This window comes from Erinaceus europaeus, chromosome 10 (genome assembly GCF_950295315.1).
Source record: "Erinaceus europaeus chromosome 10, mEriEur2.1, whole genome shotgun sequence".
Classification (NCBI taxonomy): domain Eukaryota; kingdom Metazoa; phylum Chordata; class Mammalia; order Eulipotyphla; family Erinaceidae; genus Erinaceus; species Erinaceus europaeus.
The window spans coordinates 102,474,021-102,492,184 of record NC_080171.1 but is presented as its reverse complement, the minus strand read 5'-3'; the positions used below and the strand labels follow the sequence as shown (position 1 = coordinate 102,492,184).

Below are 18,164 nucleotides of genomic sequence, written 5' to 3'. Positions count from 1 at the left end.
AATCGTTGACAAGTTCTAGGAAAACCCAGTGTGCCAGAGTTTTCCACGCCTCTCAAAAGGGTTGCTGTTTGATTTTTTTTTTTTAATTTGCAAATGACCTAGAAAATAGGTGCTAACAGTGGCCCTATCTACCATGCATATGGTAAAACTATACGTGCTTCTGCTCGCTGGTGTCCAATAGGCAGTGAGTGGCTGGAAGTCCTTGGTGACTACCAAGCTTGCAGGCACTTAATTGGGGATCCTTGTAATGCAGTAGTTCTGGAGTAGAGTGTCCTTTGCAGCTGTGCTTCTGGAATTTTCCAGAGAATTGCCCCAGGCTACCAGACTTCCCCTCAGTGTTTCCTCAGACTCCCCACACAAAGGAAGGACTCTGGGCTACTTTGAATAGTGATTATTAGAGGTGGAATGTACAAGGGACTTTCACTTTCTGAACTATGCAGTTCTATAAATTTGAATTATTTACAGCAAGCACATTTAGAAGGACAAAAAAGAGAACTAAAGCTGAAGAGATATGAGCCAACGAAGGTGGCTCAGTGGGTAGAGTGCAGGACCGAGATGCATGTGGCCTTAGGCTCATTCAATTCCCAGGACCAGGTGTATAAGAGTGATGTCCTATTCTTTCACCTGAAGTAAATCTTTCAAAGTAAAATTAAATAAATATGAAAAGAGGCCACATAACTTCACTACACCTTGAGACCAGACACCACATCCTTCTGGTGGGTTTTGGTGACAGCTCTCAGGCCTGGAGGGCCACTGGCCTCTAAGTGGTGTGACTTCAGGTTGCCGGCTATTGGAGAATAGTCAGGAGGCCTAAGCAGTGTGTTCAGATTCTCCATTTATCCTTCATTTTCCTTTCACCTAAAAAAGATCTGGCCTGTGAAAGCACACCATTTCTTTTTGAAAGCCTAAAGTTAGGAGCGAGTTGTGTGCCTTTGGTCCCTAAAGTCTTGGGTTCCATCCCCGGCACCACCTTAAGCCAGAGCTGACCAGAGCTCTGCTCCTCCCTCTGACTCTACACCCTTTCATTTTCTCTGTCTCGTTCATAATGGATAAGTATGTCTTTGAAAATAAGTAAATAAAAAGGGTGCATTGTATTAGACCTGAGAGATGTCACAGTGCTAGAGTGATGGCCCTGCAAGTATATGGTCTAGTTTGATCCCGGACATTGCACGTGCCATGGTAACTCTCTTCCCCTCACCCCCACCCCCATTAGTAAATAAACCTTGTTTAAAAGTTCTATGATGCTGCTTATAGAACAACTCAGGTGATATCCATTTTTGGTTTAATGTTTTCTGAACAAACTGCCTGAAATTTACTTTTTTAAAAAAGATTTTATTTATTTATTAATGAGAAAGATAGGAGGAGAGAGAGAAAGAACCAGACATCACTCTGGTATATGTGCTGCCGGGGACTGAACTCAGGACCTCATGCTTGAGAGTCTAGTTCCCCACTGCGTCACCTCCTGGACCACTGAATTTTACTTTTCTTTTCTTTTTTATTTTTAAATTTCTTTATTGAGGAATTAATGTTTCACATTCAACAGTAACTACAATAGTTTGTACATGCATAACATTCCCCAGTTTCCCATATAACAATACAACCCCCACTAGGTCCCCTGTCATCCTTCTTGGACCTGTATTCTCTTTGGTGCAATAAGCCAATTCCATTTCAGGTTCTACTTGTGTTTTTTGTTTTTTTTCCTGATCTTGTTTTTCCACTTCTGCCTGAGAGTGAGATCATCCCATATTCATCCTTCTGTTTCTGACTTATTTCACTTAACATGAATTTTTCAAGGTCCATCCAAGATCGGCTGAAAACGGTGAAGTCACCATTTTTTACAGCTGAGTAGTATTCTATTGTGTATATATACCACAACTTGCTCAGCCACTCATCTGTTGTTGGACACCTGGGTTGCTTCCAGGTTTTGGCTATTACAAATTGTGCTGCCAAGAGCATATGTGTACACAGATCTTTTTGGATGGATGTGTTGGGTTCCTTAGGATATATCCCCAGGAGAGGAATTGCAGGATCATAGGGTAGGTCCATTTCTAGCCTTCTGAGAGTTCTCCAGACTGCTCTCCACAGAGGTTGGACCAGTTTACATTCCCACCAGCAGTGCAGGAGGGTTTCTTTGACCCCACACTATTGGTATACTTCTAGTTCTGCTTCTGGGATCCCCTCTGTTACATTGCTTGACGTTGTGGTCTATTTACATGGTCATTGGTTTGGTCTCACTCCTCCTGCCTCCGGGAGATTTTGGTTTAGTCCTTGCTAGTTCGCGCTTCTTCCTTCTCCCAGCCCCCTATCCTATGTACTTCCTTTGTTCTGGACTCTTCCGCCAGAGGAAAGAGAGGACAAGATTGTGATGAGAGATAGCTTAGATTGCGCTGTGTTCCACATAATAAAGAAACACACTGCTCTCCACTCAGCCATGAGTCCATGGTCGTCTGTCTCCCGCCAGCGAAGCTAGCCCGGCATACTGGCACCCTGAACTGGGACTGACACCACACCCTCTCCAGCATTTGCTGCTGTTACCTTTTCTGATGTATCACAGGAGTGAAGTGGTATCTCATTGTTGTCTTTATTTGCATTTCTCTGACAATCAGAGACTTGGAGCATTTTTTCATGTGTTTCTCGGCCTTTTAGATCTCTTCTGTGGTGAATATTCTGCCCATGTCCTCCTACCATTTTTGGATGGGGTTATTCGTTGTCTCGTTGTTGAGTCTGGTAAGCTCTTTATATATGTTGGTTATTAAACTCTTATCTGATGTATGGCATGTAAAGATCTTCTCCCATTCTGTGAGGGGTCTCTTGGTTTGGGTAGTGGTTTCTTTTGCTGTGAAGAAGCTTTTTAATTTGATGTAGTCCCATAGGTTTATATTTGCCTTAGTCTTCTTGAATTTTACTTTTCTTTTTTTTTTAATATTTATTTTATTTATTTATTCCCCTTTGTTGCCCTTGTTGTTTTTATTGTTGCAGTTATTATTGTTGTTGTCATTGGATAGGACAGAGAGAAATGGAGAGAGGAGGGGAAGACAGAGAGGAGGAGAGAAAGATAGACACCTGCAGACCTGCTTCACCGCCTGTGAGGCGACTCCCCTGCAGGTGGGGAGCCGGGGTTTGAACCGGGATCCTTATGCCGGTCCTTATGCTTTGCGCCACCTGCGCTTAGCCCACTGTGCTACAGCCCGACTCCCGAATTTTACTTTTCTAACTAATAAGTTAACTTCATTGCTTCCATGAGCTATCCATGAAAACTACTCAGTGATCTTGTGCTAAACAAGGGCAACAAAAGAGAATAAATAAATACAAAATATATGTATAAATAAAAAAAATATATTAATTTATTAAAGATGCAGTTAGTTTCTATATTCTATTTTATTTTATTATTTATTTATTTTTTAACCAGAGCCCTCCTCAGCTCTGGCTGATGGTGGTGCGGGGTATTGAACCTGGGACTTTGGAGCCCCAGGCAGGAAAGTCGCTTTGCAGAACCATTATGCTATTTCCCCCTGCCTTGCAGTTGGTTTCTTAAGATGATCATGAAATAAAATATTGAGCAGGTTAGGAGGTAGCACAGTGTATTAAGATTGGATCTCAAGCATGAGGTTTTGAGTTCCATCTCCAGCATTGAATATGACAGTGTGGTGCTCTGGTTTTCTTTCTTCCTCCTACTTTATTTTTCTCTCTCATAAATAAATAAATCTTAAAAAAAAAGGGCAACAAAAGGGAATAAATAAAATAAATAAATAAATAAATAAAATAAATTTAAAAAAATATTTAAAAAAAAAGCAAAGAAAGTACTGAAAATACAGCTGCGCCAGAGAACACTTACTATTATTGAGCTGCCAGTGCAGCTATTGAATAGCCTTCATTGCTCCGTCCAAACATTTAAATATTTAGTAAGAATGGACTTTCGAGTTAGCAAAATATTTCCTTTGGATAATATACTGCCATGGAGCAACCCAGGTTCGAGCCTTGCCCCCAGTGCAATGAAGAAAACTTCGAAGTTGTGGTCTCTTTTACTCTCTGTCTTTTCTGTCTCTGTATAAAAAAATAAAAATAGAGAGTCGGGCGGTGGTGCAGCGGGTTAGGCGCAGGTGGTGCAAAGCACAAGGACCAGCATAAGGATCCCAGTTCGAGCCCCCGGCTCCCCACCTGCAGGGGAGTCGCTTCACAAGCGGTGAAGCAGGTCTGCAGGTGTCTCTCTCTCCCCCTCTCTGTCTTCCCCTCCTCTCTCCATTTCTCTCTGTCCTAGCCAACAACAACAACATCAGTAATCACAACAATGTTAAACAACAAGGGCAACAAAATGGAAAGTAAATACATTTTAAAAATTAAAATAAATAAAAACAAGCATTTATGATTTGTTATGCTTTCAATCAATTATTACAATAACTTTCCAAAAGCAACAAAAAGGGTGGCACATCCAGTTAAACACAGACATTATTATGAGAAGGACCCCAGTTCAAGCCCCCATGCCCCACGTGCGGGGGGGGGGGGGGAGCTTCACAAGGGGTTGAAATAGAGGTACAGATCTCTCTCCCCCTCCCTCTCTTTCTCTTTCTCTCTCTCACTTTCTTTCCCCCCTAATCTCCATCTCCCCTTCCCCTTCTAATTTCTGTCTTATCAAAATAAAAATGAAAGAAAAATGTAAAAAGCCTTGTAGGGGCCAGGTGGTGGCACACTTGTTTGAGTGCATGCATTGCAGTGTGCAAGTCCCTGCGTTCAAGTCCCTGGTTCCCACCTACAAGGGAAAACTTTGTAAGTGGTGAAGCAGGGCTTCAGGTGTCTCTCTGCCTCTCCTTCTCTTATCACCTTGTTCTCTCTTGATTTCTGGCTGTTTCTATCCAACAAAATAAAGATAGTAAAACATTTATTTAAAAATTTTTTTTTAAAAGTTGTGGTCCGGGAGGTATCACAGTGGATAAAGCATTGGATTCTCAACCATGAGGTCCAATCCTTGGCAGCACATGTACCAGAGTGATGTCTGGTTCTTTCTCTCTCTCCACCTATCTTTCTCATGAATAAATAAATAAATTTTTTAAGAAAGCATTGCATACCCCTGCAATAAACGCTGTATGACTTAAAGAGCAACAGGGGTAACATTCTAAATCTGGGCTCATAGCAGAGAAATAAGTAACTTGATTCATTTATTTATAACAAATGCACAAATGGAACCATTTTATATCTGTTCATTTTGTTAAGAGGTCATAAGGCAGGGCCTGCCTGTGATGTACCCGGTAGAGTGTACACATTACTGTGCATGATGGCCTGAATTCAAGCCCCCTCCAGTCTCCACCCAGTGGGGAAGAACCGTCATAAGCAGCAGAATAGGCTGCAGCTGTTTGTCTTTTTCCTCTCTGTCTCTTGCTCCTTCTCTGTCTCTGCCTTTTACCCTCTATCGAGAGAGAGAGAGAGAGAGAGAGAGAGAGAAGAAGAAGAAGAAGAAGAGGAGGAAGAAGAAGGAGGAGGGGGAGGGGGAAAAGAAAAAGAATAAGAAAAAAGAGTCATAAGGCATAAGGAGCCTTGGGGGGGAGTGAGAGCATACTATGGTGCGCAAATGCACTGTGTCCCCCAAGAGAAAGGGGGAGCTGTGTTAGTAGACCTATATTCTCTGCTTCTGACCATTGAGACTCAACCTGCAAGGTGCTTTTTGCCGTAATAATCTAAATAGTAAGTAAAAATAATGAAAACAATAATAATAGTAATAAGGTGGAGTTGAGCAGTAAGTGCCCGAACATTTAGGCCATGCTAATAATGCTAATTTTACCATCTTGTTACTGGGAATTTGGGGTTTGGGGGACATGGGTCAGCAGGTAGGGCACAAGACTTGGATGCCTAAGGCCCTGGGTTTGATCCCTGGGAGCGTTTGCCAGAGAGGAGTTCTGGTCTCTCATAAAATAAATAAATCTTAAACACTTAAAGCTTTCTTTAGCTGTCTACAATGGATCACTTACTAGTGTTTTGAGCCTTGAAACCCTTCGTATTTGGACACATTGGGCTAGATTCCATTTCTGAAATCCTCTTTTCTTTATTTAGAAACTGTAGCTCTGACCTTTTAAGAGGATGGCTTTACTGTGGAGATAGACCCTGTTAAAAATTACCCAGCGATGAGGTCATGCTGAAGGCAGTATACTTAGGGGCTATTGGGTTTAAATGGGGGTGATTCCCAAGGGTTTAGTAAAGAGATTCTCAAATTTAGATGAACGCTTTCTGATTGATAATGAAAATGGTCTAGATCTTATTTAGTAATATCTGTGACTTCCAATTTCAGGTAATTGTGGTCAGTTTGGACATATATATATAGTTTTATCTCTAAATTCTGTGACTCTGAGTCATTAAAAAAAAAAGTTGAATTCTCTGCCCAACAGTAGTGCTGCTATAAAATGCAGTATCTTTCTTTTCCCCTTACACTGGGAATTTTAATTTGATTAAAAAGAAATAGCTCATGGTCTGGCCTGGAAAGGAAATACTGTACTTCTTTTAGATGACTGATGCTATTTTTAGATTTAAATAGATGAGAACTAGTAACACATGATCGTCATTTAGACCCTGCACTAGGAGATAATACTCTCAATATCTGGTTACTTATTGGCTACCCCAGAAGAATTTTTTTAAGAGCATTTAAAGAGTTTTTGAAGATATATTTGTCATAGTGAGTCTCTGACTCTGCACACTAGTTTTTGAGCAAGACTTTAAGTTCTGTTGTAAAAGAAACTTAACAGTTTACTAAACTGTTGGGGTATGTGGGGAAAACCCAACCCCATCCTTCTGAGTACTTATGGGTTTGATGACTAATCAGAACAGCATCTGATAGGTTGCCAAAGAAAAAAATACAGTTAATGCTGGGGGAGACAGTGTCTTGCAGACACCTCTTGTGGGAAGATGAGAAGTTGTACCTGTGTGTCAACAGCTGTACCCATTAACCTTGTCCCTTACCCCCCATAAAATGGAAAAGAAAAAAAAATCAAGTAACGGCAGCTGCAGATATTATTCAGTTCCCATGTCAACAAAGAAGGAAAGGGTATAAATCTCTAGTGGAGGGACTTTAGGCATCAAGGGGTGGGGTGGGGGGTAGACCAGGACTTGCAAAGGAAGGGATGACCTCTTTCAGAAAAAGGATGAGATTCTAGATACTGGGAGCTTGTTTACAGTTAAGCCCCTCCCCAACTGCATTCTTGTAGGGCTCAAGAAAGAGGCAGTGATTGCCTTTTTTTTTTTTTTTTTGCCTCCAGGGTTATTGCTGGGGCTTGGTGCTTGCACTATAAGCCCACTGCTTCTGAAGGCCACCCCCCCCTTTTTAAAAAAATATTTATTTACTCCCTTTTTGTTGCCCCTGTTGTTTTATTGTTGTTATTGATGTCTTTGTTGTTGGATAGGATAGAGAGAAATGAACAGAGGAGGGGAAGACAGAGAGGGAGAGAGAAAGACAGACACCTGCAGACCTGCTTCACCACTTGTGAAGTGACTCCCCTGCAGGTGGGGAGCCGGGGGATCGAACCCAGATCTTTACACAAGTCCTTGCGCTTTACACAGGTGCTTAACCCGCTGTGCTACCACCCAACTCCCTCATTTTTCTTTTTAATTGGATAGGACACAGAGGGGAAGAGAGAAATAGACACCTGCAGACCTGCTTCACCACAGAAGCGACCCCCCTGCAGGTGGGGGCTTGAGCTAGGATCATTGTGCAGGTTCTTGCTTGATATTGCTTCTTTAAAAAGGGGGGGGAGGGGATGAGCTAGGGGAATGACATCTCTCTTTTTTGATTAGGGGATTGGGCTAAAACAGCCTCCAGGGCCTTCAATGAGTGCTTTTAGGTCAAGATAATCTACATGCCAAGGATACAATCCCGAGAAATTTGAGGTTTGGGCATCTTCAAAACAAAAATAGCAGTCTGACAAAATAGCCCACCTAGATAGTGTGCTTACTATGTGCAAATGTTTGAAAATACACACACACACACACACACACACACACACACACACACACACACACACACACACACACACACACACTGACCCCACTATCACAAAAGCAATTTTATAACCAAAATTAAGATGTTGTTAAAGTCTGGAGAGCTAGGAAGAAAAGGACCACAGCCACTTGCGGCCACATGAGTATTTTAGGCAAGGCTCACCTCCAGGTTGGTTGGTTTTATTTTTTTAAAGATTCATTTATTTGTTAATGAAGATAATGAGAGAGAAAAGGAGGATCAGAGCATCATGTTAGCCCGTGGGGTGCCAGGAGTTGAACTGAGGACTTCATACTTGAGAGTCCAAGGCTTTATCCACTGTGCCACCACCTGGGCTCTACTTTCTTCTTCTTCTTTTTTTTTTAATTTTTAAAAAAATATTTATTCATTTTCCCTTTGTTTTTGCCCTTGTTGTTTTATTGTTGTAGTTATTATTGTTGTTGTTATTCATGCCTTCTTTGTTGGATAGGACAGAGAGAAATGGAGAGAGGAGGGGAAGACAGAGAAGGGGAGAGAAAGATAGACACCTGCAGACCTGCTTCACAGTTTGTGAAGCGACTGTCCTCCAGGTGGGGAGCCAAGAGTTAGAACCGGGATCCTTACCTCGGTCCTTGCACTTTGCGCCACATGCGCTTAACCCGCTGTGCTACCACCCGACTCCTGAGATTCTTTTGTAGAACCATTATGCTGCCTCTCCAGCCCTCACCTCTAATTCTGATGATGAATTTACCATTGGATAGCACTTAGTTCATATGAAATGTGTGAATATACAAACATGCCTAATGATGGCATTCTGACATCTGTTTTAAAATGCAAGCAGTTTTTTTTTTTTTTAAATATTTTATTTATTCCTTTTGTTGCCCTTGTTGTTTTATTGTTGTAGTTATTATTGTTGTTGTCGTTGTTGGATAGGACAGAGAGAAATGGAGAGAGGAGGGGAAGACAGAGAGGAGGAGAGAAAGATAGACACCTGCAGACCTGCTTCACTGCCTGTGAAGCGACGCCCCTGCAGGTGGGGAGCCGGGGTTCCAACCGGGATCCTTATGCCGGTCCTTGTGCTTTGCGCCCCCTGCGCTTAACCCGCTGCGCTACAGCCCGACTCCCGCAAGCAGTTTTTTAAAAGATTTATTTTATGAGAGAGAGAGAGAGACTGCATCAGTGCATCTCTCTTGGCACTGATGCCAGGAATCAAACTCAGGACCTCATACTTAAGAGTCCAATGCTTTCTCTACCACACCATCTTAATGCAAATAGAGAGAGAAACAGCTCTCTTTGGTGCTGTACCTCCTCCTATGTGGTACTGGGAACTTAATCTAGGCCTCGTGTGTGGCAAGATATACATCTTTCCTGGTCAGCTATCCTTGATCCAGACTAGCTCTTTATCTTATTATTTCTGTCTTTGTTTTTTCTTTTTAAATGTATTATGAAGTCCCAGGTTCAGTCCCCCGCGCCACCATAAGCCAGAGCTGAGCAGGGCTCTGAGGTTTCTCTCTGTGTCTTTCTCTCTCTGCATCTCTCTCAAAAATAAAAAATTAAATTAAATACTTAAAAATATTTATTTATTAATGAGAAAGAAAGAAGGAGAAATAGAAAGAACTAGGCATCACTCTGGTACATATGCTTCTGGGGCTCAAACTCAAGACCTCATGAATGAGAGTCCAATGTTTACCCACTGCGCCACCTTCTGGACCACTTTTTTTTTTTTTTTTTTTTTTAACCAGAGCAATGCTCAGCTCTGGCTTAGGTAGTGCTGGGTTATCTGGAGCCTTGGAGTCTCTTTTTGCATAACTATTATTCTCTCTCCCAAACTCTCTTATTATTTCAAATATATATGTTTATGAGAAAGGTAGGAGGAGAGAGAAAGAACCAGACATCACTCTGGCACATGTGCTGCTGGGGATCGAACTCAGGACCTCATGCTTGAGAGTCCAAAGTGTTATCACTGTGCCACCTCCTGGACCACATCTCTCTTATTATTTCTTTTTTTTTTAATTTATTTATTATTGGATAGAGAGAATCTATAGATAGAGATAGAATCTATCCAATAAGATAGAGGAGGGGGAAGGTAGTGTGGGAGAGAGACAGAGAGACACCTGCAGCATTGCTTCACCATTTGTGAATCTTTCCGTCTATAGGTGGGGACCAGGGGCTTGAACCTGCATTCTTGTGCACTGTAATGTGTGCTCTTAACCAGGCGCACAACCACCACCTGGCCCATTCTTATTCTTTTTGTTTCTTTGCTTAATATTTTATTTCAGTGAGGGAGAGAAATATAGGGAGAAAGATAGGCAGAGATCAGAGCACTGCCAGCTCTGGTTTATAGTGTTGGAGGGATGGAATCTGGGACTTGGGACCCTTATTTATTTTACCAAAGCACTGCTCAGCTCTGGTTTATGGTGGTGTGGGGGGTTAAACATAGGCCTTTGGAGCCTCAGGCATGAGAGTCTGTTTGCATAACCATTATACTGTCTACCCCTGCCTGGCATGAAAGTCTTTTGCATAACCACCATGCTGTCTCCTCAGTCTATTACTTGTTATTCTTGATTACAAAAGAAATGAGGAGCTCCCTTCCTGCGCCCCTTGGGTTTTTATGATCTGTTTCTAAAGAAGGTTTGTGAGTGAAATAAAGTTGAATTTTAGAAATTTGAGGTCTAGGGCAACAAAAGGGAAGATAAATAAATAAATAAATAAATACTAAAAAAAATAAAAATAAAAAATAAAATACTTAAAAAAAAGAAATTTGAGGTCAATATATGTGTGCACACGCGCATGTGCATGTTTATGTAAATGTATTCAGAACAAAGTGGCTCATAGTAAACCTCCAGGTAGTTGAAAGAATTAAGGGATTTCTGTGTTTAAGGGTGTATTAGAGGAACAGATGGAGTGCATGTAGGTGGCCAAGCCATTTTTTAAACAAAAGGGAGCTACTGTATACTGGAAAGGCATGAGTGTTTGAGAGTAGCTGGGACAGGACATTTTGGGGACTAGAAGAATATGTTCAGCAAGAAGCGGAAGCCAAAGCATATGGTCAGGAAGGGAGTTTGAACAGGAGCCACAAAAGAGGAAGAATGTGGCAGCTTAAAAAACCAAGGGGACATGAGAAATGAATAAAATGGAATTGAGACACCCAAAGGTTTCAAGGGCTTAAGAAGTGAACAGACATCAGGTAATAAGGAAACCAGTTTGGAAACACTGATATTGTTACCTTTGTTTGGGAAGTGTCTGTATATGAATAGGGAAGAAAATAAAGGAAGCAACTCAGAGGGCCCTCCCTAGGCTTTCACCAATATGCAGATGAGCAGAGCAGGTCAAGGAAGTGAAAACCAGGTTGAGCCTCCTTGTCGCAGCGACAGGAAGCCAGTAAGAGCTGTGAAATGCTAGAAAACCCATAGTGGATGGTATCAGTGATCAGACAGAAAGTGGAACAGACACACTAGCATTTCTCTCTGTTTTCATTTGAATATTCTCTCTCTCTCCTCTCGGTACAATAAAACAAAACAAGAAATAAACAAAAGTTGTCTTAGTTTTACTAGAACAAAGCCCTTTTCCTGTTGTTTCTGGCTCAGTTAGTAAGTTGACAAAATCACCTACAGGCCATGCCAGTTTTTCATTTGGCCAAGGACAGGTTTTTACTCCATGTGGACTTTAGATAGTATTTTTGAGATCCTCAAGGTTGTTTTTATCAAAGCATCTCCAAAGTGCTAAATCTAAGATGGTTTTGCCAGTATGACAATTTCTGGTATTGGTGGCCAACTTTTGAGTTTACAGATATTTTTCCAGAGCTTTAAAATTGATTCTGCCACTTTTTGTACCCCACCCCCTTAAGGGATGTAATTAGTCAAAATATAAATTAGAAATGAGAAAAAAAATCTTATAATTGGTTACTCAGGAGAGAAGCATTGAAATAAATAGCACACACATACACACACTAAAGAGCAACCAGGGAAATATTTATAGCTCAACTGGTAGACTGCTGACACATACACCAGAGTGGTAGGTAGCTCTCCTCCTCCTCCTTCGTGTGTGTTTTTTTTTTTGTGTGTGTGTGTGTTTTCTATAATAAAATAAATCCTTTTGAAGAGCACATAAAAAGAGCTGGGGAGACAGCATAATGGCTATACCAATGACTTTCATGTAGAGCAGAGAGAAATTGAGAGAGAAGAGGGTGGGGGAGAGAGAGACATTAGCACTGGGTTTTTTTGTTTGTTTTTTATTTGAAGAACAGTTATTTTTTTTAATTTTTATTTGCCGGTCCCTGTTCGAGCACCAGATGCCGAGCTAGCTTCGCGGGCGGGAGAGAGACGACCAGGGACTCATGGCTGAGCTGGGAACGCAGTTCAATCTTTATTGATGAGGAATGCAGTGCAATCTATCTAATCTCTAATCACAATCCTGTCCTATATATCTCCTGAGGCAGAAGTGTCAGGTCCGAAGGGGATGTACGTAGGACAGGGGATGGGGAGAAGGAAAAAGTGTGCGAACCAGTGGGGATTAAATGGTGGAAAACAGGGTGTGACTAGGAGAGGGGGCAGAGTGGAAAAGAGCGCAAACCAGTGGGGATTAAACAGTGCGAACAAAGCAATGATGATGTAAATAGACTACAGCGTCAAGCAATGCAACAGAAGGGGTCTTAGAAGCAGAATTTAGAAGCAGACCAACATTTATTTATTAAATGGAAATACCGACAAGTCTATAGGATGAGAGGGGTACAATTCCCACCACCAGAACTCCATATCCCATCCCCTCCTTTGATAGCTTTCTTATTCTTTATCACTTTGGGAGTATAGACCCAGGATCATTATGGGGTGCTGAAGGTGGAAGGTCTGGCTTCTGTAATTGCTTCCCCGGTGAACACGGGTGTTGACAGGTCGATCCATACTCCCAGCCTGTCTTTCTCTTTCCATAGTGGGGAAGGGACCTGGGGAGGTGGGGCTCCAGGACACATTGGTGGGGTCGTTTGCCCCGGGAAGTCAGGTTAGCATCTGGAACCTTTTTTTGGCTGAAAAAGAGTTAAGATATAAAGCAGAACAAATTGTTGACTAATCATGAACCTAAAGGCAAGAATACTGCAGATGAAGATTTGGGGTCTCCATTTTGGAAAAAGCTAGTAGGTCTACTTTAGGTATATTCCAAGGGGTCCATGACTTTACTGGTTTTTGCCTGAGCCTGACATCTAGTATGCAGGTAGGGACTGAGGCCTTGAACCCAGGTTTTTGCACTCTGTAATGTGTGGTTTACCAGGTGTGTGACTACCCAGCCTTTTACTACTTCCTTAAAATATTTGTGAAAATAAATGCAGTGGAGAGTTTTAGAAAGGACCCACATACATCAGTGGTTCATATACCTTGTTATCCTCATTGAGAACTGAATTTTTCAAAAAAAAAATTGTAATGAATGAACAAGAAAGAACTAGAGCATCATTGGCACATGTGATGCTAGGGATCAAAGTCAGCACCTCATGCTTGTGTATCTAGATAGTCCTTTATCCATGGTACTACCTCTTGGGATACTGAATTATTATATTTATTTGTTTACTTATTAATTATTATTATTTCCAGAGCACTACTTGACTCTGGTTTATAGTGGTGCTGGGGATTGAACCTGGAGCCTCTTTTTCTTTGAGAGATGGGGGAGAGAAAGAGAAACAGGGCATAATTCTGATACATGCAACTCTCAGGCATTGAACTTGGGACCTTATGTTTGAAAGTCCAATGGTTTATACACTCCACCACCTCCTGGACCAAAGAACCTTTTTTTTTTTTGCCTTTTGCCTCCAGGATTATCACTGGGGCTTGGTGCCTACACTATGAATCTACTTCTCCTGGAGGCCATTTTTTCGCATTTTGTTGCCATTGTTATTGTTGTTGTTATTGGATAGGACAGAGAGAAATCAAGAGAGGAGGGAAGACAGAGAGGGAGAGAGAAAGACAGACACCTGTAGACCTGCTTCACCGCTTGTGAGGCAACCCCCCCACACACACAGGTGAGGAGCTGGGGCTCGAACCAGGATCCTTAACGCTGGTCCTTGCACTTCGCGCCATATGATGCGCTTAACCAGCTGCACTACCACGGTCCCCAGAACTGAATTTTTAAAGGTATGAATTTCCCTATACTCTACTCCAAAACATGAGTAGATTCCCACAAGGACTATCCAGGTAACACATATGTGAATTGAACCAAAGTGCAGGCAGTAAAGATGGTGGCACTTAGGCTAAACTAGAAAGGAAACCGTTTAAGGGGGGAAAAGACCTCTGTTAAGTGTATATATTTAAGATTAATTCATCCCTTAACCCTTTGGTTTGCAATTCTAGGCTTTTATTTGTAATAGATAAACATTGGAATATTCTCGTTGTTTTTTTTTGCCCTAAGGCCCGACAACAAGCTCAAATACGTCACCAAATGGCAGAGGACAGCAAAGCAGATTATTCATCAGTTCTTCAGAGATTCAACCATGAGCAGCATGAATATTACTACACACACATTCCCAACATCTTTCAGGTAAGGGATTCGAATCTCAGATTTGCTTGTCTTAGAAGCATGTGACTGGGCTGGGTGATGGTACACCTGGTAGATTGCAAACATTACTGTGCTAAAGGACTTGGGTTCAAGCCCCTAGTTCTCACCTGCAAAAGGGAAGCTTCACATATAGTGAAGCAGTGCTGCACATGTCTCTTTCTCCCTCTATCTGCCCCTCCCCTCTAAATTTCTTTTTTGTCCTATAATATAAAAGAAAGAGGGGGAGGAAAAGAAATGTCCATCAGGAGCAGTGGATTCATAATGTGAGTACCAAGCCCCAGACGTAACCTGATGGCATTAAAATGAAACACTAATTAAAGGGGGCTGGATGGTAGTGCAGTGGGTTTAGCACACACAGCTCAAGGCGCAAGGACCTGTTGTATCCCTGTTTGAGCCCCCGGCTCCCCACCTGCAGGGGGGTTGCTTCACAGACAGTGGAGCAGGTCTGCAGGTGTCTATCTTTCTCTCCCCTCCTCTGTCTTCCCCTCCTCTCTCCATTTCTCTCTGTCCTATACAACAACAACAACAATAATAACAATAAACAAGGGCAACAAAAGTGGAAAGATAGCCTCCAGGAGCAGTGGATTCGTAATGCAGGCACCGAGCCCCAGTGACAACCCTGGAGGCCAAAAAGAAAAAAATTAATTGAAGATAAATTAATTAAATTGAAGAAAAAGAATCACATGGCTTTGGAATCATAGTTGCTGAGTGTTCCTGGAATCCTGAATTTCCTCTAACTCACATATCTTTCAAAGCATCCAACTCAACCATTATCTAACTGTGCTTTAGGTGAATAAGGGCAGAGATGGGGGTGGGGTGACTGCTGTGGCGCAGCCAGTTAAGTACACATACAGCATGCTCAAGTACCAGGGTTCGAGTTCCCACTCACCACCTGCAGCAAAGACGCTTCACAAGTGGTGAAGCAGTTCTGCAGGTGTCTATCTTTCTCTCTCCTCTTTATCTTCCTCACCCCTCTGTTTCTGTCTGTCCTATCGAATTTCACACACACACACACACACACACACACACACACACACACACACACACACACAGCCATCGAGAGCGGTAGATTCGTAGTGCTGGCATCAAGCCCCAGCAATAACCCTGGTGGGGGGGGGGGGATGGTCAAAGATGGAGGAAGTGGAAGCCCACAGCCATGCGACCCTGAACATGCACAGTCTCGTCTGAAATACATTACCAAATGGGTTCAACAGTAAACCTTCTTGAGTTTGGAGTTCTTTCTCACTGGGATTGGAGTAGAACTATGTGAAGAATCTAATAAAGGTACCATTGCTCCCACATTAGCCGCCCCCCACACCCCCAGCCCCTCCTTTTTTAGGTGTCTTTCCTGTTAGAAAATTCACTAATAGTAACAAAGCCCTTGAAAAAGAGCTCCCTTTAAATAAGTGTGGACTAAATTAAGTCTATACAAAATCTAATGTTGCAGAAAATCCAAGAGATGGAGGAAAGGAGGATAGTGAGACTTGGAGACTCAATGAAGACATATGCAGAGGTTGATCGGCAGGTGATACCGATCATTGGCAAGTGTCTGGATGGAATAGTCAAGGCAGCTGAATCAGTCGATCAGAAAAATGTAAGTACTGCAGTCTGGACTCACTGCCGAGTGTTTGTGCTTCTGTTACTTCTGCCACACCCATGCAAACTGTGGCATTATTTAAGCATCTCTTGATAGGAAGTTGCTTCCTGTGGCCAGGAACACTTTCCAACAGTAACAACACCCTTTTAGAGTTTCTAATAACAGCCCTCCACGTTGTGGGATTAGCTCTCAGATTCCTAATGCAGAAAGTGCATGTGGGAGATACACTCTCTGAGACAGGACAGACTTAAATTGCTTTCTTTTCAGTGGACTGGATAACCTGCTAGAGAGAGATCTGCTTATTTAGGGTACAATTGACCTTTGGTACCAGATAATTCTTTCAGATTTTTTAAATTAATTTATGAGTTAATGAGAGAGGGAGGGAATCATTCTGGCATATGTAATGCTGGGAATCAAACTCAGAACCTCATCATACTTGAAGGTCCAGTGCTATATCAACTGTACCACCTCCCAGGCCGAGGCACCAGATAATTCTCTCTTTTTTTTTAATTTATCTATTCCCTTTTGTTGCCCTTGTTGTTTTATTGTTGTTGTCGTTGTTGGATAGGACAGAGAGAAATGGAGAGAGGAGGAGAAGATAGGGAGAGAAAGACACCTGCAGACCTGCTTCACCGCCTGTGAAGCAACTCCCCTGCAGGTGGGGAGCCAAGGGCTCGAACCAGGATCCTTACGCCGATCCTTGCGCTTTGCGCCACCGGAGCTTAACTCGCTGTGATACCGCCTGACTCCCTTGATAATTCTTTTTTTTTTTTTCCTCCTCCAGGGTTATTGCTGGGCTCGGTGCCTGCACCATGAATCCACCGCTCCTGGAGGCCATTTTTCCCCCCTTTTGTTGCCCTTGTTATAGCTTCGTTGTGGTTATTATTATTGCCCTTGTTGACGCAATTCGTTGTTGGATAGGACAGAGAGAAATGGAGAGAGGAGGGGAAGACAGAAAAGGGGAGAGAGAGATAGACACCTGCAGACCTGCTTCACCGCCTGTGAAGCGACTCCCCTGCAGGTGGGGAGCCGGGGGCTGGAACCGGGATCCTTACGCCGGTCCCTGCGCTTTGCGCCACATGCGCTTAACCCACTGCGCCACCGCCCGACCCCCTCCCTTGATAATTCTTAATTAACTGTAGAGACCTGTCCTGTACACGGTGGGATGGGTAGCAGTATTCCTGGCCTCTTGCTGTTACATGCCAGGAGTGCACCTCCCCAGCTGTGACAGTCACATCTCCAGACATTGCCAAATGTCCCCTACAGGGCAAAAGCATCTCAGATTGAGAGCACTGCTTTAAGGTCAGTGACAGCCATGTGGATTCCTTGCCTAAATGTCTTATCTCCTCACCAAAAATGTCACCTAGAGTCCCAGTATAGTGTGTTTTCCTTGTGAAATCTTACTCAGCAAGGTTTCTTTTCTTTCTTTTTTTTTTTCTTTCTCTTATAGTTTTTATTTCATTGTTCCTTCCGTATCTCTATTAATATCTAGTTGCGATCAATGTCCTTTTTAAAACTTTTCATTTTGAGAAATATTGATGGTGTTTTAAAAAAATTGTTTACATAACATGTTCTGAACACCTGCATTATTCCTCGCCTCCTGTCCTTGCCACACCCCACCCCACCCACCTAAACTCAGAGCAGCCACAACCTTGCCTAGGGCTACTTAGTAAATGTATCCCTCTGGCTTCAGAATCCATGCTCTTTCCTTAAGCCACACCCCATGCCCTTTTGTCCAGTTTATTTCTAGAGCAAGCATATGTTTTCATCCACCTAGTCATCTCAAGTGCCAAGCACCATTCTTAAGAGAAAGACAAATAAAAACAAAACTATGTGAGAACAGGCAAGGAGATAGTATAGTGACTATGCAAAGGACTTTGATAACTGAGACTTCAAGATACCAGGTTCAACCCCGGCACCACCATAAACCAGAACTAAGCAGTGCTCTGGAAGAAAACTAAAAAAAATAGAATCTAGGAGTCGGGGAGTAGCACAATGGGTTAAGCGCATGTGGCGCAAAGTGCAAGGACCGGTGGAAGGATCCCCAGAGTCCTCGGCTCCCCACCTGCAGGGGAG

The 18,164-nt window shown here is 42.6% G+C and overlaps 2 protein-coding genes across 17 annotated transcripts in view; one reads left to right on the top strand and one right to left on the bottom strand.

Annotated features, from left to right (window-relative positions):
- The window catches only part of GPR107 (G protein-coupled receptor 107), a 352,434-nt gene that overhangs the window by 172,036 nt on the left and 162,234 nt on the right, over positions 1-18,164 (bottom strand). The window lies entirely within an intron of this gene.
- FNBP1 (formin binding protein 1) overlaps positions 1-18,164 on the top strand; it is an 80,402-nt gene that overhangs the window by 20,329 nt on the left and 41,909 nt on the right. For all 16 annotated transcript variants that reach the window (XM_060200347.1, XM_060200355.1, XM_060200353.1 and 13 more), the window contains exons 3-4: positions 14,345-14,473; positions 15,939-16,085. In XM_060200347.1, the coding sequence (XP_060056330.1) occupies positions 14,345-14,473; positions 15,939-16,085 (276 nt within the window). The remainder of the gene's footprint in view (positions 1-14,344; positions 14,474-15,938; positions 16,086-18,164) is intronic.